At 46.0% G+C, this 26,458-nt stretch overlaps 1 protein-coding gene across 1 annotated transcript in view; it reads left to right on the top strand.

Annotated features, from left to right (window-relative positions):
• RTN1 (reticulon 1) overlaps positions 1-26,458 on the top strand; it is a 123,349-nt gene that overhangs the window by 60,760 nt on the left and 36,131 nt on the right. Inside the window, exons 2-3 of the mRNA XM_005506354.4 lie at positions 7,143-7,880; positions 11,456-12,238. Of these exons, the coding sequence (XP_005506411.3) occupies positions 7,143-7,880; positions 11,456-12,238 (1,521 nt within the window). The remainder of the gene's footprint in view (positions 1-7,142; positions 7,881-11,455; positions 12,239-26,458) is intronic.

Here is a 26,458-nt window from a genome sequence, read left to right as displayed (position 1 = left end):
TAGACAGCTAAGGTGCTGGGGCTGTATTAACTCAGATCCTCTGCAGATCCACCTGGAGGAGGGGTTTTACATGCACCAAAGTGTATCGTTAACTCATTTGAGTTTAGGACTTGCTTTCCTTCCCAGGCAGGATGAATCAGAAGTCACCCCAATGAAGTCAATGGAGTAACCAGAATGTGAAGAGAATTAAGCCTTTTATTCCCACCCTGTCCTTTTGGCCTCCTACCTGTGCAGGAGACAGCACCTGCCTCTCTGCATGGCAGTGTTTTCCCTGTCTGCCGCAGGATCCCAGAGGGAAGGATGAATAACTTGCACAGCTGATGCACTGACTCACTCCTGTCCCCAGGAGCTGCAGCTGTTCTCCGACAGCGGGAAGCAGCATTCTTGGTGATCTGAGTTTCCCCAGCATGTTCAGAACCCATGCAGAGGAGGGGGAAATAATAACAGGATAGGATCATGAGTTCTTCTGATCCATCCCGTTTTCTTATAGCCTCCAAGGTGCAAATGAATCCCAAAATGTCTTTTGGAGTATGGCCATTCATGTTTGTGAATGCTGTGATTTACAGAGTTATATCTTTCCTGCAGTCAGGATCAGGAGAGCTCTTGAGGAAAAGTTACTAACCTGTAAAGTGAGGTTGTTAAATCCTGAGCTAAACCAAAGAGCACCATCTCCTGGCAGCTGGGAATAGCTGGCACTGCTGCCAGGGCTGCTCGCCTGGTGCAGTTCTCTTGCGAGGAGCTTGCTGCTCTCTGCATCTAACCTACTGGAGGTGGGACAGCCCAGAGCTGGCAGCTGGCTGAGGAGAAAGGCTGGTCCAGGGGAGCCTGAGAGCTGGTTTAGTGGTGTTATCCACAGTGCTTGGCATGTGGGGGGTCTCAGAAGTTTGGGTTTCAAGCTTCACTTGAGTTGATATGCACAAGGTCTTCCGAGGTTTGCCTGGATGTTGAAGTGTCTTGGGTTGTAAAGTTAATGAAGAAAGGGTCCTGCAAAACCGAGAGTGTGGTTCCCAAGTGGTACACACAAATATCCCTGGGGGTACCCAACCTAGTTTGGAGCACTGTGATTTGACACGGGGCTGAGAGATGCCTCTGCCACTTGTGCAGGCTGCCTTCGCCACCCCTGCGGGTGGTACCAGCAAAGGATGTTTGGAAATCTGTGGAGCTTTCCTGAAGTTTGAATTAGACTTTTGAAATCAAGACAAGAGGAAGAAATAGCTTGGGCTGTATCTAAGAAGACAGGGTGTGCTTGGAATTTGAAGTTAGACTTGATATGGGTACTGGAATGAGATGTGAAAAACTGATAAAACACTGAACATCCATGCGAGGTTGTATAAGACTAGAGATGAGAACCTAGTAAGGCAATATAATATGAATTTTAAAAAGGAATTTAACTGAGTCGAGAAACTAAAGAGAAAGAAGACAACATCATGTATCAGGGTCAAAAGAATAGGAAAAAGTCTTTCTCTTTTTTTCTCCTTTAAGGATAAGTTAAGAATAAAAAGAAGCCGAGGTCAAGCATGGGCTTGTTCCTGGTGGTTGATAACAATACTATAAACTTTGTAGACAAAAGGCAGGAGGGCCATTTCATAGCTACTTGTGTTGTGTATTTGGAAGAAAGCATGAAGATGTCTCTTTCTGTCACGGATGAATGAGAAAAATGAAGGACGAGCTGGAATGTAATCTGCTGATGTGGGGCTGGGAAACACAGTCTGTGCTGGTCATCAGAAAGGACCCCAAGCTGTGGTTTGATCTCTAGATACAGATGTTTAAGTGACAGCACGGTCTGGGCAATGGGACTCTCACCACAGTGCAATGGGAGGCCATGATGGCTCCTTGGATTTAGACAGTTAGCCTTGCTTTGAAATCAGCCTTTCTAGGGGAGAGAGTAATTATAAAATGAAAAGCTTGGCAAAGTGCTCAGCCACCTCCTTGAGCCTTTAAGACAAGGGGTGTCAAACTCATTTTCACCGGTGGCCACAGCAGCCTCACGGTTACTTTCAAATGTAACTACTACATTTATACAGCCCTAAAATTACATCCAGCTCTTTGGAGGCAATAGCAAGGCTGATGTGGCCCCTGGTGAAAACGAGTTTAACACCCCTGATTTAAGACAGTGTAGGATGTCTTTTTAAAGAACCAGGCTTTTGTGAGTGCTGAAGGACAGACACTGCGTATCTGAGCTCTGTGGTGCCTTTGCGGGTCTTGAATCAAAGCAAAGTCACTGTGATGGAAAATGCTCTTGGTTTGGTTTTTGGCCTCCTTGTTATTTGAAATCCCTGGAAAACACCTAAAGGGTACTGTAACCTGGGAGTGACATGTGGCCTGAGATACCCTCTAGCATCATTTGGGGCCAGTCCAGCAAAAGTGCTCCCCTTGTTTATAGGACTTTGCTTCATATTATCTCTAGTCCATAAGTTACTGAAGGTCAAACACATCTGAACAGGACAAGGTGGACCCTCTTGCCAGGAGTTTGGGATCTGTGGGGACACAGGAATGAGCTGGGGAGACCCTGCTCCTGGCAGATCCGGGATTGCTGGCAACAACTCCTGAGGCTCAATATCCAAAGCAAAAGTCGGAGCCAGCTATTTTAAAAGACTTACAGGAATTTACTGGAAGCGGCTTGGTCACACTGTTCTGCTTTTGTCTGAAAAGGTTGCTGAAACCTTGATTCCTCCAGTTGCAACCAAAGAGCCTTCCTCTTCTCAGTGCGGCTCCGGGCTGTAAAAATAGCATCATCTAATTAAAGATTAGTTCCCCCTCTCCTCTTCTGAAAAATTAATAATTCCAACAGAATCACTGACACACGATAAATACTGAACCCTGTGTTGCAGGGTTGCCAGTTCTGCAAAACTGAATTTTCATGTCCTCCCGTGTCAGTCTGTCTGTGCATTGAAGGTCACCAGAGTTGTACGTGAAGATTAAGAAAGGCGGGTTAACGGGAAAACTGCCTATTTTATTGAGAATTGAACACAATATTCTGAAGTGATTAATTTGAAGAAGACTTAGTGTACTCTACTTGAGGAAAAAGAAATCAGTTTAATGTAACTTAACTCTGTTATTCTCAGCTAACTTTTTGTTTCCTCTTCCAGTATGGTGCAGCAGTTCAGCTTGCATTGATCCAAACTGGCCTTCAGCTGCCTTTCTTAAATTAAGAGTTACTCTGCATGAAACCAATGATTCCTAAATTATTTCCTGTGTCAATTGCTAAATAGCTCTAAATCCAATGCTGTAGGAGAGGTTCTCTGGAGCATTCACTTATTCTGAGGAAACAAAACAGTAATTTTCAATTTACTTTTTTTCTCTTTACAGTTGATGAAAACACATGGAACTTGCTGAGCATCTCAGCTGCGCTCGGAATGATTGAATCAGACCCATTACTTCTTAGCTGGTTGCAGGAAGTAAAATTCTTTCCCGAGGGCTCGTATTACAAGAAAGCGTGACTGCTGCTCTCAGGCACTGAATAGCTTTGCTTTACCTAAATTGGCAGGCAAGTTTTTGGGCACATTTGAGGGAAATCCAGATCGAAAAAACCAACCCTTTGTAACAAGGGTAAATTCAGACCTGATACTGCCATCCGTTACCAGTGCTATTCAAGGCTTCTCCTTCCCACGGATATTGAACTAAATAAACTTAAAGTCAGGAAGGGCTTTGCTTAATCACCAGGTTCTGAATACACCATTCTTCAGCAAAAACCTGCTCAGCTGTTACAGATTTCTGTGTTTTTAATAGCCAGCCTAATAGCTGATAGATTCACACTTCTCAAATAAGAGGCAGTTTTACCAATGGCTGTAAATCATTCCCTGTGGAAATGGAGAGTTGCATTAAATCCTAGTAATGAGGTGATTTCAGCTGTCTTCAGTGCTTTGAGAGTTGGGATCCCTCTGTGTCCTGCCAATGTGAATCCTCTCTCAGCTCACACATGCGCAGGGACATGCTCACACACCCTTTAACTCTTTGTCTTCCCTCTAAACCCCAGTAAGAAACACGTTTTCTTGTTTCATTGTTATTTGCAAAACCAGGAAAAAAAAAAGTTTACAATCAGCACTGAGTCTGTTAAAAATTGGGTCTTGTGTTAACATCTGTTACAGCATTGGTTTTGTACTATTTGAAAACGAGAAGTGATGTTTCTTTCAATGACTATTCCAGGGTTATTTTTCTTTCTGGTGCTGAACAAGGTGAGGAATAGGATGTTTTCCCAGGCTTTCTATCACAGTGGCTCTCCTGGCTCGCTGTAACTCCTGCCATGAAGCCCCTGACACAAATGCATTAGAAACCCTTTCACTGCTCTATTGATCAGCATTACTAAGTGCTGTAAATGCATGTGCAGCTGGCTCATGTATTCTGTGGACAAAGCAGAAATGAAAGCTGCGAACAGCATCCATGAATAACAGTTTGAAGGCGACTTCAATCTCCTTTGACTATGCCTGTGCTCCCTCTCTACTAGCACTCATGGAATGTTTGTCAAAATTGATTTTTGCTCACTGATGGTGTTGTAATGGTGCATTTTTCATGAGCACCTGGCACAGAAAGTACTGCACAGCAAACTTGAGCTGGTCCAAAGCCACTCAGAATCAATGGGATGTTTCCAGTGAATTCAGTGGGCTTTGGACCAGGCCCAGTAGGCTCTGAGGAATCATCTAATGGAAGAGCAGCCCTGAAACCCCATGATTTAGACAGCCACTCACCCAGCACAAATAGTAAATTACCCACAGCAGATACTGGCAGCAACAGGCATGAACAGTCTGGAGTCAGCAATTCACAGCCTGAAATATGTTGGCTTAAACAAAGCATCAGATAATTCCAGCTAACTGACACATTTGTGAAAATCCAAGCCTGTTTATGGGTAATTTTCAGAAAGGCAAGTTCAACAAGAAAAAAATTGAAAGAAAAAGAACCTGTCCTTTTTTGCCTTTTGCTTACTGATAATTTAGAATTTTAGGGGGGTACAAGCTGTCCTTGCAAGGCACTGGATGACCTCAGGTAGGACCTGATGTGAGTGCTGGACAGTTCAGCTTAGACCTCGTTTCTTCTGCTTTTGTTTCACTGTGGTTTTCTGCTTAGGATTCATTCTCGTATACCTTTGGTGATGAGACTGAGTCATTCGGAGTGTCAAGGACAAGAGCTGCCGGTAGCGAGTTACAAAAGGATCTTGCAGCCCCGAGTGAGCTGGCAGGAAAACAGAAGGTGAAACTTGGAGTAGGTAAACGTAAAGTTACATAAAAGGAGGGAAAAATCCTTCCCAAATTCATTTGTGTAGGCAGAGTGTCCACAGGGAACCTCACCACTTTTGAATGAGATTTCGGCTTGATCATTGATATTTCTATAAAAAGTTCAATGCAGTGCTTCATAGCAGTGAGAAAAGCAGACTGAAGGCTGGGACTGATGATGATAACTTTTCACCCCTTCACAGCACCCCTTGCTCTGTGCTTTCGTATGGCAAACGCAGCTGCCTTGAATCCCTGGCCATGGGTGCAGGGATGGAGCTGCTGTCAACATTGTGTGTGCAGTAGCAGATGAGCAGTGAGGGCTGGCAGGGAACCAGCAGCACCCAAAGCTGGTGAGGATGGACATGGAGGAGCAGGCAGTGGGTGGGCTGAAAAGCAAGTCATGGTGCTTTTAGGTTGCTTTTTCCCTGTGCTACCAGGTTTCCCCTTTTAAAAGGAGGAGCATACAATTCCCACCCTAAAGGTGATCCAGGGTAGAGAACTTGCTTGCAAGTCATCGTAGCACAGAGTAGTGCAAAAATACATATGAGGGAAATGGTCCTTCTGCCTTTGTGCTAGTCTTGGGTTGTGCTTGTCAAATCCAGCAAGGCTGTACAGTAAAATGAAGCCTGTGGTTACATGCTGAACAGTGTTAAGGGGGGGCGGGAAACAATTGCTTCAGGGCTCACTAAATGAGCTGCACATGACTAACGCATGGAGGGCTGTGGGGAAAAAAAATAGTTGTGATGATATTTAGAGATGGTATCGTTATGTATGTGCGAGGGGAAAGAAAATAGCCAAATGCAAGCAGCTTGGGAACTTTCACACTGACGTTTCTCAGCTTCTGCAGCCGCAGCAACATCCCTTTAACATTACTGTGAAGTTTGCATTGTGCGTGGTAGCCTGGGACACGGCACACGTGGAGCGGCTCGGGAGCTCCATGTCACTTGCAGGGTGATGAGCGGAGGTTGGAGAAAGCCAGCCAGCCCCTGCAATGCTGCGTGCATCAGCGCACAAGTGGTTAACAGACTGTCACCCTCCTATAGGTACCAGCTCCTACAGGCATCAGTTTTGTTCCTCTACATCCATTTTCCTCCAGCTCTTATAAAAATGTCTCTGCAGTTCCCACCTCCCTCATGGGGGATCTCACTGTTCGCGTTGTTGAGCTGTGCTTTATATTGCTGCTGCAAATAGAGGCCATTGTTTGTAATTTAATTAACGGCATCCCCGGGAACTTAAAGCATGGCAGAGGGAATTAGAGGCGGTGCATGAAAATGATGCATTGGCCGTGGGTAGAGGTTTAACCACTTTCATGCCAGCACGCTTTGTAGGTGATGCGCACAGGGTAAGTCTTTCTGGGCATGTGGAAACCACTACCTGGGGATGTTTAGTCTCTGCCCTGGTGTTTCATAAGTGTAGAGTGGCTACTGTTAAAAGAGAAAATGTAAAGCTACCTACCAAGTTTCCATCTCAATTTCTGTCCACTAGAAATTTTTTTCTTAATTAAAAGTTTCCTTTGTGTGAAATTTCCCCATTTCTCTGTATTAAAACAAAAAGAAAAATCTTTTTGCTCAGGTTTTGTTTTGTATTGGACATGAGTTTTTTTTTTTTTTAGGGATATTGGATGGTGAGCCCCTGAGTCAGATTGTGAGGGGAGTTGTGGAATTGCCAGCATTGGCTGGGAACTGTTAGTAGCTATCAGGATTGTTATAGCTATTTTAGGATACAACAGCAGCTGGGAGCTGTGTCTGACAGATGTGTCACTACATTGCCCAAGGGTGTTGTAAGAGACAGTCCCAAAGAGCTTGCAAGCAAAGCCAAGCCTGGTGCACAAAACAAATCTAAATTCAGTGTGGAGTGAGTACGGCTTTGCAGAAAAATCGATGTCTGCAGGCACTTGTCTCATCACTGTGCATCATTTTTGTGTCTTTGCTTTAGGTGTCACAGCCTCATCACATCTCTTCGACTATGGCTCCACTGCCAACGGGGGAGACAGCTCCTTCTACACCTCTCTGATCTCGGATGTCCACTACACCACCCCGCGGGACTCCACCTATTTCACGGGCATTTATCAGCAGGAAAACAGCCCCATTCCCTGTTCGGGTAGCACAGAGGGGTTTAACACGCTGGGGCATCCTGTTCAAGATATGACTGGATTTGAGTCCCGGGGCTTGTTTAGCTCAGATTCAGGAATAGAGATGACTCCCGCAGAGTCTGCTGAAGTTGATAAAACCTTAGCAGATCCCATGAAAGTAGAAGCTTATAAATACATGGACATAAGCAGATCAGAAGAAATAAAATACCAAGAAAAACATGACCTGGACTTAGAAGATGAGAGCCCAGGCCTTATTGATAAGTACCGGGGTGTACCCACCAGGTCCAGTCACACTGCTGAACCTCAGCAGACAGCTTCGGAGAGCATGAAGGCAGCCAAAGAGCAAGACCTGCTTGAAGACACAAGGTCTGGAGATCAGCATAGTGCGTCTGTGGTTGCAGCCCCTGTGAAGATCACGCTCACTGAGATCGAAAGCACCGGGGAAGCTGCCAGCAAAGAGGCAAGCCCGACTCAGCCTGAGACCGGCCTGAAGCCAAGCCATGAGGTGGTACCAACGGTGACAGTGTCAGAGCCAGAAGATGACAGCCCAGGGTCTGTCACACCACCGTCCTCTGGCACAGGTAATGCTGCTGTATGGCACCTTTTTTTTTTTTTTTTTTGGAGAATTACTGTTTTTTGTTGGAGAATTACTGTTTGTTAACACCTCTTTGCTCTTGCAGAAAATAAGGGAATGGCAGGAAGATGTGCCGGGGAGGTTTAGGTTGGACATTAGGAAAAGGTTCTTCACCCAGAGGGTGCTGGACACTGAACAGGCTCCCCAGGGAGGTGTCACAGCCCCAAGCCTGACAGTGTTCAAGAAGAGATTGGACAACACCCTCAGACACACAGTGTGAATTTTGGGGTTGTCCTGTGCAGGGACAGGAGTTGGACTGGAAGATCCTTGTGGGTCCCTTCCAACTCAGGACATTCTATGGTTCTATGAAGGCTGAATTGCTAAAAATGAGCGCTCTTGTCAAATGAAAGTGCTGCTTTTAGAAAGTGCTGAGGAGGGAAATGTTGTCACCCCATTTACAGAGTAAGGCTGGAGGGACAAAAGGCCCATTTCTTTTAAAGGCTCCTGATTTCTACTGGAGGAACACCAAAGTCCATCATTTATAAATTTTCTTACTGTCTGATTGCTTCAGTAGTACATAATGTCCATTCCTCATTTTTCCTATTACACACTGCTGTACATTGCTAAAATATGGAAGTAGTATAGCATTTTAAAAAAAGAATAAAATTCTGTGATGGGAAACAGAATTTTGAGACTTGAAATTGAATTTCAACATTTTCAATTAAAGCCCTTTGACAATGAACATTTGACATTTAACAATGAACATCCTCAAGCTAAAATAGCCATTGCTTTAATGGCATCTAGAAGCCATTTAAAAATCAAGTGGAATTACCTTAAAATAGCAGTCTGGGATTTCCACCCACACTTAATACCAATCCTTAGAGAAACACTTTGATTTCTATCCAAAACTGAGTGTGCATTTGCACACTTTTACACATGAAAAAAGTGATAGAAAAAGTCAACCACATCTGTTGGATTTTCCTGCTTGCATCAGCCAGAAACTTCTGATAAGCAGGCTTGAGAGTCCTATTTTTCCCCTTTTATTGGACTGGGTGACATCACACACTACTTCTGAGGGAGGCGTGCCATTTTTTATCGATTTACACTTTTTGCACTAAGAGGTAATTAAGCACTTTGGGCACTAATTGTTATTTATTCAGTACTTGGCAACTGTTCAAGGCTCGTTTGTGACACTTGATAACTCTATCCCATCAGAATGGCTGAACAGTACTTGGCTGAGTATCACAGCTGCTGCCTTACTGGGAAGAAATGGTGTGGCTGGTGAGATTGCTGGCATGAAAATGTTCTACTCCATGGGCAAAGATGATCCCCAGTGCTGCTGTGGGGAGTCCCACCACCTTGCATTGGGGTGCTAGAAAGCCAGAATCACTACTTATTGATTTTGTTAGGGAAAAAGCAGGCATCTTGCCTTAAGGGATGGCTACTGCGGTGTTTTCTATCTGGATTTCCCCCATTCCCGCAGCCAGGGACACGCTGCACCCAGACTCTGCATTCATAAGAGGTAGAAAAGTAAAACCTGCCCTTGCTATTTCTGCGCAGTGACCCAGCAAAGTCGTCACTCCGAGATACCCCTCAAGCATCCTGGCAAAGCCCCCAGTTCTCCCCTGCTTGGATCAGGTCTTTTGAAAATGGTTTGTTTTTAATTGCTATCCCTCATCTTTCTGGGGAAGGAAGACATGGCCTGTTCATATGCTGCGCCGGTGCTGAAAGGCGGTGGATATTTATACGCTTCCCTGTGCCAGCGGTAAATATGACACCCTGCTGCTGGTCACAAAAGACTTTTTTGTTTGCAAGGTAAATGCCGTGGCTGAGAGTTACAAACTGCCAGGGCGGACAGGAGCGGGGTGAAGCCGTGGGACAGCGCGTTGCTGCGCTACAAGGGCTGGCGATCACATGCCCGTTTGGACGAGTGCCGGATTAAGTCATTCCTCGGGGAGAAAATGCTTAACATGCTGTAATGCAGGAGAGTGGTGCGGCTCAGCCGGGCTTTCTGCAGCCAGAGGAAAAGGATGCACAGGATCCTGCTCAATGCAATAGAAAATTCCCAGCATCCACACCAGAGTGTGTAGTAACAGTCCCAAACACCATAATCCTGTTTGTGGCCACACTCTGGCTTGCAGAAGGACTTTCTCATGCGAGCAAGATGTGTTAGAAAAGAGTTTGTTGGAGGAGCTGCAGACATACTAACAAGATGTGCTCAAAACTGATGGTGATGAGTATTGGCAGGTGCACAAACCAAAACCACTTGGAGGGGTCTGGGAAGGTTGTTTTTCTTGCCCATCTCCCAGCAGGATGTCATGGCTTGGGTGGTGCCATTAAAACCTCCCCCTTTACCTGATTCATCTTGGCAAAGGCATATGATCAGGAAGAAATCAGCTACGCTATTGCAATGCGAAATTAAGTCAGAAAATAGCCCAAAATAGTGTTGTGGTTTTTTTTTTATTCCCCAAGTTACATCTGATACAACCTCTTTCCCACCTTCTGTTGTAGAGGAGCTTCCAGAGGTGGCCAACACAGCCGGGTGGCCCTGGGGAGTCACTGGCAGCAGCTGCACCCAAAGCAGTTCCAACCTGACTGGGCAATTCAGCCTTTCTCCCCCCCCCCCCCCCAAAAAAAGGGAGGGTCTTGTGTGTGGATGGCAGCTGCACCTCATGCTGCCTCCATCGCCTCTTCTTGTGAGCACTTAACAAAGGAAGTGAAATTGCATGTGATTTCATTACAGAATCCCATGTGGTAAAGGAACATACAGGGAGGCAGAACAGCTGGGAAGTCTGGTGCTGGGCTCCCTTTTAGTATGGGATGTGGGCTCCTTGCTCATCCTGGGTGACCCGCCAGCCTTTTTAGCTGCTCATTTTCACTCTCCAAGCAAATCCTCTTCAACACGAGTCAGAAAATGCAGATAATCTTTTTTGTTTCAAATTTGGGGTGACAAGTTGGTCAGTCATTATTTTGGTTAATGTAGTTCTTAATGATATTAAGAATTACAGTTTAAAAAATGAGTTTCATGCTTGCACCCAACTGAGATAAAAGCACTCAGAGAATTCATTGCCCATCCCCCTGAACAAAAAGTCTGAGAAAAGTTTGCACCTGGCACATTTCTTGCCTCAAAGTTTGACAAAACTACTTGTAACTACACATGGGTTGTTATGATCACCAGTGCCAGGAACCAACCAGCCCCATGTCCCCAGAACAGACCCATACACATCAGTGACAGTCAGGTGCTGTCGTGTGTGGCCCGAGCCCACGTTCCTCACAAGTAGTGATTTTTCTGGTGAAAACCATATTGTTGAGCCACTGGCCAAGCACTGACCAGCATTGCCTTGTGCCTTGTGCCTCTTTCATAATGAATATGTGCATGGAAAATGCTCTGTAAGAATAAGCTGTTAATACTGTTAGTCATTCCAGACAGGGAGACTTTCCGCCTGTGGTACCAGCCTTCCTAGAGGGAGCCATGCTAGTGTGGAATCTATTGTGTTTGTTGCCTAAGCAGACAGAAAATCTCATTTTTAACTTTTTTACTGTTTTGGTTTTTTTTTTTTCCCCTTTCTTTCTGGGTGGCAGAACCATCTGGCTCAGAGTCGCAGGGCAAAGGCAGCCTGTCGGAGGATGAAATCATTAGTGCCATCAAGGAAGCAAAAAGCTTTTCCTTCGAGACCCCAGAGGTGCAGCGGTCACCAGCCCTTTCCACTGAGAAGAGAGACCAGCGGGCCAAACCTGGGCGTCCTGCCGTCTCCTCATCCCTGGATAACGAAGCCAGCAGCGCTGAGTCGGGGGACTCGGAGATCGAGCTGGTCTCGGAGGACCCGCTGGCTGCCGAGGAGGCACTGCACTCCAACTACATGACCTTCAGCCACATCGGAGGGCCCCCTCCATCACCTGCCTCCCCCTCCATCCAGTACAGCATCCTGCGGGAGGAGCGGGAGGCTGAGCTCGACAGTGAGCTCATCATCGAGTCCTGTGATGCCTCGTCGGCCTCTGAAGAGAGCCCAAAGAGGGAGCAGGACTCCCCTCTGATGAAGCCCATGGTCATGGACATTATCAAGGAGGAGAACATCTCACGCACTGATGCCTCAGACTACGAAGCAAGTAAAACGACAGAGAGCAGGATGAACAGGGAAAACCTGGCAGAGTCCGCGTCCCACCTGAAATGCTCCTTTGTTGCACCAAAAGTAGGTGCTGAGCCCCCGACCTCTGCTGTCAGCACCGAGGAGCTGAAGGAAAGAATAATCCTGAAGCAACCCATCGAAGAAACTGTTGTTAACCAAAGTAAAGTGTCTTCCAAGGACTCTGGCAAAAGAAGTCCCATGGCTTTGCCCCTACTGCCATTTTTAAATAAGCAGAAAGGTAAATGCAGATGTTTATGTTGTTGTTTTTTTTTTTTCGCAGTGGTGACAAAAATGGGGAGGAGGGAGAAGCGCCTGTTCCTTGTAGACGAGATGTTAGTAGTGGTGAGCAGGGGGTGTTCCTGGCACTGGACCACCTTAGCTGCAAGCTGGGCACACCTGTGACAATGCACACATCTTCTCTGACCTTCCCATTCTCTTCTTTTTCTCCTTTTCCTTTCCCTTGGGGAAAAAATATAAAAATGCCAGGAACAATAATTTTTAGGCTTAAGCATGTAGAGATACTATCTCAAGCAGGAACCCCAGGAACATGTGGCTGATTTGCGCATCAGATATCTGGAGGACAAAGAACAATAAATGATCACCTTTTTCTTTGCAATGATACCTGCCTTGCCCGAGGGAAGGGGTGCAATCAGGAGGGTGGTCCTGCCTCTCCCAGAAATGTGAGGATAATGTTTTTGAGGAGACATTTAGTAAAAAAGATTTGGAGGAAGAGAGGGACTAGGTTTGGTGAGTCTGTTTGTTGCTGAAGCTGTTGCAGCTTAAATGAAGTTGACACCCTCCATTATGAGTGAGGGTTTTGTGTACGCTTCCAGGCTGGTGCAGGGAGGCAGGTGGCTTGGGGGTGCTCATCCCAGCTTTGCATGCCTTGGGGGCAACCTGTGTGTCCCTCTGAAAGCCCCTTCTCTCATCCATCTTTGGGAGGGGCACGGGCAGGACACTTCCCTAGTACTCAGGTGAGCTCAGGGGCACTTGTGTCCCCATGGGATCCCTTCAAAGCTGGTATAGAACCAGCCGAGGCTGGATTTTGCAATTTGGACCCATCAAACCTCTAGAGCCAATGCCAGCTTTTGTCCAGAGCTAAACCCTGGGGACCAAGCACACAGTCACTGCACACTGACACTGCCAGGGATCCCTGCAGCCTGTAACTGCCATGGTTCACAAGCCACACAAGAGAAAAAGGCATTTAATTCTTTGCAAGATGCCAGCTCTGAATAGCCAGAACCCTTGTGTGCCTCTGGCTTTGTAGGCTGGTGTGGGAGAGAGGGATGGATACTGGGGCTGCCCCTGCTCCCCTCTGCCCTCTCCCTCGGCTGGGCTGGGGGGCAGCGACTGTTCCTTGTTCTTCTATCCGATGGGGCTTTGCAATTCAGAAAGCCGCTGCTTCCTTGCAAACAACTGGGTAGAGATGGAGAGGGGGCAAACCCCACCTGTGCTGCTTAGAGAGCATCTTTTTCTGATGTCCATGTTTGTGCAGATGTCTGAGCACATGATGGCCTGGAGACGTGGCAGACACGTTTAAGTGGCACATTTTTACAACTGATTTGTCTAGTGCTGGGAACCCAAGCGTGCACATCTAGTAAGGAAACGGCCTGAACTTGCACAATGTGCTGAGGACTGCAAGATCTGCAGTGCAATAAAATATGTTAATGTTGATATTCTTAGCGATAATGAACTAATTACATTAATAGGCTGAATAGGAAACATATAATTATTGCTTGTATGTTTTCCTGCTAGGTTCTCAGAGCTTGCGATGTTGTGCTGTGCGTCTCTTACCTCCCTCATGGGTAGGATGAGCTCAAACCATTTCCCTGCCCCTTCCCAAATTCCCCTGTTGTGGGACTGCCCCAGTCCCTATCCAAACTCTGGAAGCTGTAAGGCTGATTGAATTTACCTTGCACACCTTCCTGCCTGGGGTCTCCGCAACCATGTTGTGTGTGTTGTTCTGGGTGGACAACTAACTTATTTGGTTTTGAATTTGTGGAAAGTAGTTGGGGAATATCACACAGGCAGCTAGTTTTCTGTCCCTTAATTTTGACATTTCAGGTGTCATTACAATTTTCAGTCCTCCTTGATCTTATCCAGATTTTTTTGGCCTAAGTTTTGAGTCTCATTTAATTTCTGTCACTGTCTAAAATGATGCCAACAGAGGCTTGTTCTCAGAGAAAATCCCTGTGTGCGTGAGCAGACATTCTTCTTGCATCTCAGTGCGTTTGTGTTTCCTGTCTGTGTTCCCATAGGATAGTAGTGGCAGCAATGTTTCCTCCAGGACCGACAGACACAAGACAGCTAATTACTATTTTGTGGTGCATAAAGAAGTATTTGTGCATGTGCTTTTCTGCCTTGAGACATTCCAGTGCCTAAGGCAAGGAAAACAAAAACATAAAGCCTCTCAAGAAGCTTGTTCCTAAAACCTGTGTAACTCTTTAAAGATGATTTCAAGGCGTGGGGGGGTGGGCTCTAAATAAGAAAATATGGATGACAGTGGCCCATTTTTGTATTGAATGGGCCTCTTCTTCTGGCATGGGAAAAGAGATTCTGCCCCTCACTTGGCCAGTTCACGTGAAACACTTCAGTGGTTTTTCGGTTATCAGAGGTGAACCAGGGGATGCGTTAACAGGCTTGGTGGAACCAGAGCCTCCCCATTGGGTCTTGCCAGGCTCCATCAGCCTGGAGCCACATCTGCTGGCAGTGAAGTGATGTGGCAGAGCTCATCCACGGGGACAGGGATTGCCTTCATAGCATCAACTTGACGTCTTGGCAGAGCTTTACATCATGGCATGGTATGTGTCATAAGCCAACTCAGGTACAGCTGGCAGGCATTTGGCATAGACCACACTCAGCCAAAGTGATGAGCATAGAGGGAGATGTGGCAGTGCTGCACAACGGAGGTGCTGCAGAACAATGTCACCCAGAGCCAGAGCAGCATCATAATTCCTTAATTTAGAGAATTATCTTAATTATAGTTAACTGTCATTAAGAGAATACTAAACAGATGTGACCATGTGCTTGTTAAAAGATAGAAAACAGAAAAATCTTCATTGTTTCCTGTTACATCCTTGTTACATGTCACCTCAGAAGCATCGTGCTACCACCACTAATCCTTGTTAAAACATGATGGTTTTAGTGGTGTTCACAAAGTGATTCACCTATGACCATGGGAAGTCCTCCCTGAGTTCAGGTCAGTGCGTTTTTTGAGATTCATAGGAAACTATTGGTTCAAATGAAACTGTTTCACGTGTCTGGTTGTGTTTCTGACACCCAGCTGTAGATCTTTCTGTGGCCCTTCGCCACCTCATTACCGGATATATGTAATTGAAAAATAGCCGTTTGTTTCACATGTGTTAACTATTTCACAGTGCGATACTGTAATTCTGCTAAGGAGTTTTCTACTCACATGCTTGGCATTGAATATACTTTACATGGCTCATCGGAAGAGTTTGCCCTGGGCTGGCAAGACAAAAATTGATTTTGAGTGAACAATCTGAGAAATACATAGAGAAGCTGTGCAAAGTGAGAGCCCAGCATCCAGCCTCACCCCAGGAACAGCCTTGCTGGTAGTTTTGCTGCTGGCCTGCAGCTTAATTCCTTAGAGACCTCTCTGGTGTGTCTGCAAGGAGTGCTGAAATCACAGCCATTCCCCTAAATAACAAGGTGGAGCACAGCAAGTGCATGTGTGTTTTGCGCAGTGATAACTCAATGTCTCTGCTTAACGTCTGTTGCCATCCAGTGGCAATAACAAAAACAGGCAGTGACTTCTTACCTCCATTTTACTGGAGGTGATAACCACGATTTGAAAGAGCAAAGCTGTTCCCGTGCCGGTAACCACCAAGCAGCCTCATTCGCTTTTCCCCATGGTCAGAAAGATCATGTCGCCTTGCATTTGCTGTTTGGCTGTCACTGCCCCCACATCAACCCTGGCATTTCCTCCCAGAGGTGGACACAGCCCCTGTACAACAGGGCTTAGAGCACATCTGGCTGTGGCTCTGCAGGAAAGGAGCTTGCCAGCTCAGTTTCTTTTTTTTTTTAATATATATTTTTATATTCATCCACAGAGAAGGACGACCAGATGTATTTGTGTTTTCCAGTAGTCAGAGCAAGGAATGCAGATTTTTAGGTTTGTTCCAAGAAAGCCCTGTCTTGCAACAGATCTTCACAGACTTTGGAAAATAATACAGCTGATTGGTGTGGCCTGCACAGCGCTGTGACGTTGCGTAACTCAGGTGACATCCAGAACGGGCTTGCACATGGCTTCGGCATGCAGGAAATTTCAGAAAAGACCTAGTGCCCTGGAAGCCTGCATCTTTTGTCCAGGGGCAGTTTGCAAGAAGTCCAAAAGAAGCCTGGACCAAGGCAGACTTCGGCTAGAGAGCATTTTGGCCGAGTCCTTTCCTGTCTTTCTTGCCGTGCCTGTCACAGCTCTCTGCCAGGGTGACCTGGCTTATCCCATGCTGGTGTTCCACAGCCTGGGGACCTGGTCCTGAGTGGACATTTCCCTTATGCTGGGGCATCAGGTCTCTCTCCAGTCTCTCCTTCGGTGACAACATAAGGAGATCCTTCTGCTTGATCCATTTAGTGAACATCCAGCAGCTTGATAGCTTTCAGATGACATGTCTGAGCTCAAGTTAAAAAAAAAAAGTGGATGTTAATAATAGTGTTTACTTTCATTTTCTTTTTATTTTATGACAAAATTTAGCATAGGGAAAAGTAAGACCCAGTCCCAGGGCTCTGGTGTCATGCAGTCACTCACATGCTAGGTGGCACAACATGTAGCACCCAAGGTCCAAGCTGGGTCCTGCTGGAAAAGCAGTCAAATAAAATTAATCATTTAAAATGCTTTATTCTGCAGCACAGTTCTATGCCACCGTGCTATGAAGCATCCTGATGTAATGCCTTATGAAAGGCTTTTGTAACATCAATCTGCTTAGTCCCCTACAAGAGTGTGTCCTTACTAAACACCCTTTGTGGCTGTTGTGGCTCTAAGCACCTGTGAGGGACACCAAGGTTCATGGCCACCCTTCTATATGTGGTAGCCCAGTGTCTCTACCTGAGTAGTGTCACAAACTGCAGTAAGGATCATATTGGTTTGGGGGTGACACTGACAAATGCTCTAGGTTGAAGAACATGTTTCCCTCACCCTCCCTGGTGCCTCTTGTGCCATCCCATGGTGTCTGGGGCTGTCACTCGGTGGATAAGCATCAGTGTGGGCTTTGCCCCTTTAACCTGTCACTGTGTCCCCCTCTGGTGCCACAGACAAACTGATTTTACACAGTTTCTTGAGATGTTTTTCCAGCAGAGATCTGGGAGAGACCTTAACTTACTGGAAATACTTTTTGTTCAGCAAAACATCGTTTGCATCATGTTAGCACATCCCTGCTGTTGGAGGAGTTGCTAGTGAGGCATTTTTCCATGGGAAGGGGATGTTTGGTAGGATGATTTAGCAATCTGAGGCTCATGTCTCATCTGCATGCTTTCACCAGGCTGGCTCTGCAATCAGCAGCAAGCTGGGCCATGGCTTAAGCATACGGTAATGTTAGTTTAATATTGTAGTGCCATCTGCTGTAAGTGCCTCCACACCCTGGCCCATCTGTTTTTCCTGCTTCAGTTTGCTTTTTATGGGGCTCCGGTAGCTTTGCATCCTTTGGAAAGTCCCTGCTTGGAAAAGGTGTAGGGGAGAGGGATGTCCTGCCTGGGGCTGGAGTATCTTTGCCTTCCAATGCTGTAGAAGTGGGGTAAACCTGCCCAGAGACGTAAACATGTGAATTTAGGCCTGGCCTAGCCACAAAATCTTGGAGTAGATTGGTGAACCTCTGTGCGCTTGCCTCCCACATGGAATAATTTAGGTGGGAAGGGATCTGTGGAAGTCTCTAGCCAAACTCCTTGCTCAAAGCAGTTTGGTCAGGTTGCTCAGGCCTTTTCTGCCTCTGTCCTTCTTCTCAGCAAAGGCAGAGATTTGGGGGTAGCTGAGAGCTGGAGCCTGTAAATCTGGGTCAGTCCCATGATGCCACCTCAGCACCATTAGCTGCAGGCACGCTGCAGAGCAAGGTACAGGAGAGCTGTCACTCGATGTAGCTTCATGCAGAGTGGGCTGGTGGGAACTTCACAAGGTCCAGAGAGCCCATCTCCTGGCCCACAGCCAGGATCCCTGGTAGCGCACATTTGACAGATGCTTGTGACTCATTTGGAAAGGCCTCTGTTGGCAGATCCTCTACCAGCTCCCAGGCGTCTATCAAAAACAGTTGCCATTCTTCCATCGTTCTTTACTTTAGGCTAAGAAATTCAAACTTCTTCAGTTTTTCTCTTCTGTCAGGTTTTCCAGCTTTCTGAATGGTCTTTTTGTTCCCTTCATTCTTTTCTACCATTGGTTGAATCCTTCTTGAGGTGGAGAGGGTGTTTGCATGGAGGAGCTGGGCTGGAGAAACCTGGAGACATTCAGGTCATGGTGGTGGAAACAAGCAGTGTACACACCAGCAGGTTTGTGCTGTACATGATTTCTCTTCCGTTCCTCCCAGACCTTTTTATTCAGGGAGGGAGGAGTGATTTTAGCACTTTCTGGCTTCAGGAGTGGCTGCAGGATCACCTGTCCTCACCGCAGAGGGAACAAGGAGACCTGATGGTCAACATGGTGGCTCTGGGGTTCTCCTGGAGTCCTGGTCTAGTGGGAGCATAGCTGGATCTCCTAAGTGAGCAGTCACTTAGAGGAGACGCCTGGGCTCTGGAAAGGATCAGAGCAAAGCAAAGAACAGGGGATTTCCTCTCTCCTCTCCCCAAACGATTGTTTGCTTGGGCAGTGGCTGGGATCAGTAACCACCAAGTGCAATGGTCCTCTCCTGATTAGCAGCATGCACAATAGTGCATGACCTTGATATGACCTTCAGAAATGTCTCAATAAATCTCATGCCTTTCAGATCACAACCTGCGTTGTCCATAGCCTGAGCATTTGGCCCATTTCACCTCTGGCATCTGTTTCCTTCCCTGATTTTTGGATGTGCTCATGAAAATTACTTTCAATGTGTTGGGTAAGGTCAAATGTTTAAAGCAGAAGTGTTGAAGCATCTTAAACACAGCAGCTGGATGCTCAGAGGTGCTTTTAACATTGGCATAGCTTAAAGTAGGAGGATCATACGTCTTCTCTTGGGACTGCTATCCACTCCACTGCCTGTGTATGAGTTAAGTACAGAGCTATAAAAATTTATAGGCTTTATCCTTCTGTTTTCATATATCTTCCCTTTAAGAGGAAAAGACTGCCTCTGAAGAGCTGTCATAAGTCATAACCCTCAAACAGAAGTTTACAGACCTTTCTGATAGATATGACATAAGATGGTGTTTATAAAATGTTCCTGCAAGGTCAAGATTGTAATCCTGACCAGTAAAAAGAAAAAGAGCTACTTGTTTGACTACATACAGATGCCTGATGGTTATATCAAATGTTTAAATCAAAGCCATGAATGGCAAAGTCTAAACCAAGCACAGCAAGTTGGTGAGCATCCATACAGAAACAGCGACTGCTGAGAAGAGGCCAAAGAAGAAAGATGTGTAACGTGTGAAGTTCGTCCTCTGTGAGCTGTGCTGCACAAGCTCACTGCTCACTCTGTCCATGGCCATGGCCATGCCAAGGTCGCCTCAGTCCTGCTCTGGGGGGAGGCAAAAGGAGACAAACGCTCTGCTCATGGGTGATTTTTCTGTGCACGTGGACAAATGATCGCAGAATCGCTCACAGTTTAAGCATGTTTTGAAAGCCAAAATCTTGACGTGGTGTCCCTTTTGGTGTCTCTTGGCATCAGTGATCAATGACTCAGCTTTCAGGCAAGGCTGTGACCCTGACAGTCTCGTGCTAGCCAGTTTTTCCCAGATGCCTACACATGTATGTGTATATATATATATATATATATATATATATATATATATATTCTTCGCCTGAATCCTCCGAGCAGATCTCAGAGATCTGTTATTGACACAGAAATTTAACACCTATTGATAGCTTTTCTGTGGCTGACACAATATATAGTAAGGAGATATGTTTCTTCTGGGCGTACGGAAACAAGAAAGAAAAACATTATATATAAAGAAAGGCAGAAGTTATATCATCTGCAAGGTTTTTCCATAAATGATGTTTAAGAGGTTTCTCCATACCCAATTCAAGTTTTTAGCTCAGAGGTGCTCAGGAAAGTTTATACACCATAATACAAATGAGGTGAAGGAAAAAATGCAAACATTTTGCTTTTATTAACACGGAATATTTTGCCTCTTAATTCAGGCTTCTCACAAATGTAATGTTTTGCAGGGAACTTCTGGAATATTTCATTTCCTGATCTTCTTGGAATGTTGCTTCTGAACCTCTGCAATGCTCTGTGAGCTGGCAATCATGGGTTTCCACCAGTTTGATTGATTAATTCTGAGTATCGACTCATTTCAGGTCAGATTTAAGTGTATGATTAAGGTCTGGTGATATAAAAAAACATCTCTATTTCTCAAGCAGAGGTGAAATATGAACTTTTGAACTTGTCTGGCAGTTTCAGGGTGGCTCTAATTCTTCAGGTGTTAAACAGAATAAGGACTTCCCTGAGTATTGCTATTTGTGTCTGGTAGGTAGCATGAGGTTAAAATTAACGTATTTGACTGTTGTGAAGGGTGGGCGTGTGACAGGAGATCTCTACTGGGAATAAAACCTGGAGGTGTGTATTGATTTAACTGGTTTTTCCTTAGCTTCCGAGAGTACACTGCTGATTAGGACATAATAGCAATATTGACTGAAAAGGGGACCTTTTTTTTTCCTCAGGAGGCTTCTGTGTTCATGTCAGTTCAGAACAATATAGAAAATAAGGGACATGCAGTGAGTGAACAATTCAGAGAACTTGATTTCCCCCTGAAGAAATTGTGGTGATTTTCTTACTTTGAATCTTAATCTTAACTCAATTACCACTTTCTTTTGTTTTATTCCTCTTCAGTATTTTTTTCCTAACTCTCTTGACCTTTACTCAACTTGGGAGATCTTACCCACTGTTTTTATTTCTAGAGAGGTATCACAGACATCCTCTCCCCCCTGATTCTGACAGCAGCTTGGTGGTTACATGGGAACTGTAGCAGCGAGAGGTCATTCTGGTGTTTTGATTTTGCAGCACTTCATTTCATAGAATCATAGAATCATAGAAAGCTAGGGATTGGAAGGGACCTCGAAAGCTCATCCAGTCCAATCCCCCCGCCAGAGCAGGAACACCCAGATGAGGTTACACAGGAAGGTGTCCAGGCGGGTTGGAATGTCTGCAGAGAAGGAGACTCCACAACCCCCCTGGGCAGCCTGGTCCAATGTTCTGTCACCCTCACAGAGAAGAAGTTTTTTCTCGAATTTAAGTGGAACCTCTTGTGTTCCAGATTGATCCCATTACCCCTTGTCCTATCATTGTTTGTTGCCGACAAGAGCCTGGCTCCATCCTTCTGACGCTCACCCTTTGTATATTTATAAACGTTAATAAGGTCACCCCTCAGTCTCCTCCAAACTAAAGAGCCCCAGCTCCCTCAGTCTTTCCTCGTAAGGGAGATGCTCCACTCCCTTAATCATCTTGGTTGCCCTACGCTGGACTCTCTCCAGCAGTTCCCTGTCCTTCTGGAACTGAGGGGCCCAGAACTGGACACAATATTCCAGATGTGGTCTCACCAGGGTGGAGTAGAGAGGAAGGAGAACCTCTCTCGATCTACTAGCCACCCCCCTTCTAATACACCCCAGGATGCCATTGGCCCTCTTGGCCACAAGGGCACAGTGCTGGCTCATGGTCATCCTGCTGTCCACCAGGATCCCCAGGTCCCTTTCCCCTACACTGCTCTCTAATGGATCATTCCCCTTATACTGGAACCTGGGGTTGTTCCTGCCCAGATGCAATACTCTACATTTGCCCTTGTTATATTTCATTAAATTTTTCCCCGCCCAACTCTCCAGCCTGTCCAGGTCTCTGGATGGCAGCACAGCCTTCTGGCGTGTCAGCCACTCCTCCCAGCTTAGTGTCATCAGCAAACTTGCTGATAGTGCACTCTATTCCCTCATCCAAGTCATCGATGAATATATTGAACAGTACTGGCCCCAGCACGGACCCTTGAGGCACTGCACTAGATACAGGCCTCCAACTGGACTCTGCCCCCTTGACCACGACCCTCTGGCTTCTTCCCTTCAGCCAGTTCACAGTCCACCTCACTACCCGATTGTCCAGACCACACTTCCTTAGTTTAGCTATGAGAATTTGTGTGTGAGGAATACAAATGAGTATGGAAAAAAAGTTAATGCTACAAGAAGACAGGTTGGTTTGGGTGGCAGTAATCTTCTACCTCCACCACAGGTCTGCCAAACGTCACCCTGCCTGTGGTGGGGACATTTGGTGATATCAAAGTTGCTTAAATCAGCTCTAGCAACGAGAGTGAAGGTTTATCATTTTGGTAGCGATGATGGATTTCACATGTGCTCAGAGTCTGGGATGCTCCAGCCAAGCATCGTTTATGACAATTTGGCATACAAGGATCCTTGTGCTTCTGAAATGGGTTTTTCTCCACTCAAGAGGACTGAGTGTTTGTTTCCTGCATATTCAGGGCTCAGAACACACAAAGCATGATAGATTTGCAAGCCACGTTACACAGCAGTGAATAGTTTGTGTGAAAAATACCCTGCCAGTTGGGTTGCTTTGAGGTGAGGGCTCTTTACCAGAAAACTCATTTTAGGGTTTATTTTCCTTGCAGCTTCAACCTGAGTCACAGGTCTATGCATTGAAAGCCCTCTGATATCACTTGCTTGCAAGAAACCTTTCCCACCTGGTGCCATGTGATTTTGTGTGGAATTGATGATCCCTTCCAAAGGTTTCGGCTGGTGTCAGAGTTTGCTTCATGTCGCAACTCCCTGTAGGAGTCTCCTGTAACATGGGTGCTGATTAGCTCCACCTGGGTGCTGCCAGTCCCCCTGAAATTCTCTAACATCACTGGAAGTGATGTACAAGCTTTCTCACAGTTCACGTGAAAATAACCCACAACTCAGTTCATTAGAGCACAAACTACTGTGAGCGGTGACCTCAGGAGTCCTCTAGAGCTGCAGTAACTTGAGAGGCACAAAAAGGACACAGATAATCAGCATCACCTTTGCAAAAAGCCACGTCTTAGAGAGAAAGAGGCTTCCAAGGCAGCAAATTTAGCTTGGAATAAGGATTTGGCATTAGACTACCCAGATTGCCAGATAAAGTAGGAATCCCAGTAAAGACTGTTCCCTTTCAAACTGGATCCTAAAGAATAATTTGCTAGGGAAACAGCTCTTGGTGTTGCTACATCATCTGACTGGATGTAAGCACTGTTGGAACAGCATGTCATACAAATGAGCAAAATGTAAATTTTTTTAATTGCATCTTATCTTTTCAATAGAAGGTGCAGTGAGATTGCAAAATTTAAGGGGGTGGGGGAACTAAACAAGCAAAACCAAACAACAACAAAAACAAAACCAAAACCAAAACCCAAACCAAAAAAACCCTCAAACCAAACCAAAACAAATGGAGATTTCCAAGGTCTGAAACCTTGGAGGTATAAACCCTCTGCCTTACTTGATGTTCCTTGGAATCCACAGTGGTGTAAGATCAAAATCCAGCCTCTGACAATCCCAGAGCCGCTGTTTTCACAGCGACTCGTTTAAAAGCAACCTAGGAGCTGTGCTCACTCAGTGGGTGCTCTTGGCAGGGGCAGGCATTGTACAGACAGGTTTTTCTGCTTTCTTTCAGAAATATAGGCAGTTCCTTACAGAGACAGGTGGGGGGAGTTACTGCAGACATCCTAATGAAATGCTGATAGCATCCACAAAACAAGGTCTGTATCTGGGCAACGAGCAAGGAGAAGGGGAGGAGAGCTTACAGGAAAAACAGTGGAGATTAAGAGTCAGGATTTCTGAAGGTTACTTTGTCAGTTAATGTACCATTGAAACCTGAGCAGCTATGCTTACTTGCTTAGGTTAAGTGCGAGAGCCTTTCCGAAGGATGGAACTTACTTCCCAAAGCGACAGAATGAGCTGCCTTTGCTGTTTGTCTCAGGCACCTGCACTGGAGCTGCTGGATCTTTGCTGCTGCTGTTGAAACATCAGACCCACGTATACCCATAGCTGAAAGGGAAAGGTTGTTGCTCTGACCAGGGAGTCATAAAATGAGTGGGATTTAATAAAAGTCGTCGTAGCAATTGTGCCTTCCGCAATGAGCACTCACCTATACACTGTATTTGCACAGACGGTTATTGCAGCTGGATCTGATGTGCTGACTCTGCTGCCTGATGCTCTCAGACACGATAATTGCACATACAAAGTGGGTCAGCAGTTGAGTGTGCAGTTATGTCTGATGTTCCAGGGAAACAGCCCTCGGTCCTTGCAGGGAAAGGGTCTGAGTAGTGCCATTTTGGGGGACTGAAGATGTTTCAGGCACAGTGACAGGACTACTGGAAGCTGAGAACCTACAGGTTTTGTCCATACTGAGAGCCCCAGTTTTCTCAGCGCTGCAGGCTGGCAGTGAGGGACGGTTAAACAGACCAAATCTCCAGGCAAAGCAAGAAAGGAGATGATATTGTCGTCTTAGGGGTTGGATGCTGAAACACGTGCCCACTCATCTTAAAGCCCCTTTGTCTAGAAAAGCTGCTGAAAAGGGACCAAGATTGACTAATTTATCATATGATAAATTGATTTGTAGGGTGTGATGAATTGATTTCACGGCAATAACACCAGGAATACACAAGAGAGCTGGGAAATGACCTCAGTTTTTTCTGAATCCTGGTTTGTGAGATCGTCCTTGTTGCGTGGTTATTGACCCTTACATCTAATAAATGTCTGTGAAAAAACAGCGGGTTTTTCCGTCATTCAAAGTGGCAATGAGCACGAGCAGCAAGGCACCATGCGTGAAGCAGAATGGTTAGCAGCACACCATTTTTATCAAGGGGGTGATTTCCATATATATAGCTAAATTTCCATATAGCTTTGGTAATGTACTTTCTACTTGTAGATCTTGCTCCTCCAGCAGCAATAAAGGGGAGATTATGTTGGAATGAAGTTTAAATGGAGAAAAAGGCTAAAGAACTGATCCTACTAAGTGCTGAAGCGGCTTTGGCACGTGCTTAATGGTGCTGAATTATTCATTGAGCTGGCTGGGCAAACTGACACTGCGAAGGGAAACAAGTGAGGGTGCTGGAGAGAAAATGCCAAATGATGTGCTAGCCTAGCGCCCCAGTGTCACAGATTTCACAGAGGATCTGGCCTGGGATCCCACCCATTAAGTGCCAGTTGCTGCCAGGTGTGAGCCTTTTATTGAGGACAGAGTGAAATTTTTGGCCATGCACGCAAAGTGCGACTTTGGTGATGCTTTTGGGCTCAGATCGGTTCAGTTTGTGATGGAAGACCTTCCCTTTAAGGAGAGTTATTGCAAAGAGCAGGGAATGTGCAGCAGGCAGCTGTCTAGAGCCAGAGGTGTGTATATAGCAGGTAGAGCCATGAAATCTGAAAGATTAACCCTTGTCAGCCACATCTGCCTGGAGGACTGTCACGGTCCACTTGGTGATGGACTCGTGATGGTTCCTTTACCTTGATCTCAGAGTGCAAAATTAAGGCAACCAAAAAGCCAAGTGGTTATAATTCAATCAAACAGTGTTACTTTATTAATCTGCCCGTAAAGCAGCACACGATAGAGATAGAGAGAGAGAGAGAGAGTAAGGAAAAGGGAAAAGAAACAGGGAGAGTAAAAATAAAGGTGGGAAGTGAGGCTGCATTTACCACCAGCAGAGCTTCAGAGGCATCCCTCTGGTCTCCGGTCCCATAGAGTCCTGCCAGTCCTCCGTTGTAGTTTGGGATCCTCTGGTGGGATGATCTCCACAGTGTCCATTCAGGAGTCATCTCCTACGCTTCTTCACCCCCTCTCGCTCCCATTGTTCAAGCCCAGTCTCCGCCTTGATTTCACAACCCAGGCTTGTACCGCACAGGCTCGAAAGATTCACGCTTTCTTTTGCCAATGCTTCCGTGGCCAGCATTCAGGGGTCTTTCTCTGGTCCATTGGGTGACCTCAGGACACTTGGCGAGCTTCTGGGAATGCTCCTTTTCGTTGGCCATTGTTTGGGGGAGCAGTTGGGAGACAGGTGTGACTGAGGCTGCAGGTGAGAACACATCTTCTGGGTTGAAGAGACCCTCATAACAATCACTTTCAGGAGGTGGGGGCTGGTTTGTCTGAAGCAGCAGGTGAAATCCATGCAGCAGCCATTGTAAGCAGCAGCCCCCCCATATCGGAGGAATTAGTGCAACACGATGCTTCTCCTCAGGCCTCTCTGCAAGTCATTGCCCATGCGTTCTTCCTATCAGGGTCTCGGTTCTCTCCGTTCCTGATGGCGATGTTCAGGCAAATACTGCTCCATCTTCAGACCGACTCTTACAAGGACATGCCACATCCTCTTTGTCCGT

Source organism: Columba livia, chromosome 5, assembly GCF_036013475.1.
Source record: "Columba livia isolate bColLiv1 breed racing homer chromosome 5, bColLiv1.pat.W.v2, whole genome shotgun sequence".
Lineage (NCBI taxonomy): Eukaryota > Metazoa > Chordata > Aves > Columbiformes > Columbidae > Columba > Columba livia.
Note: the sequence above shows the minus strand (reverse complement) of the source record. Positions and strands in the feature narration are given on the sequence as shown.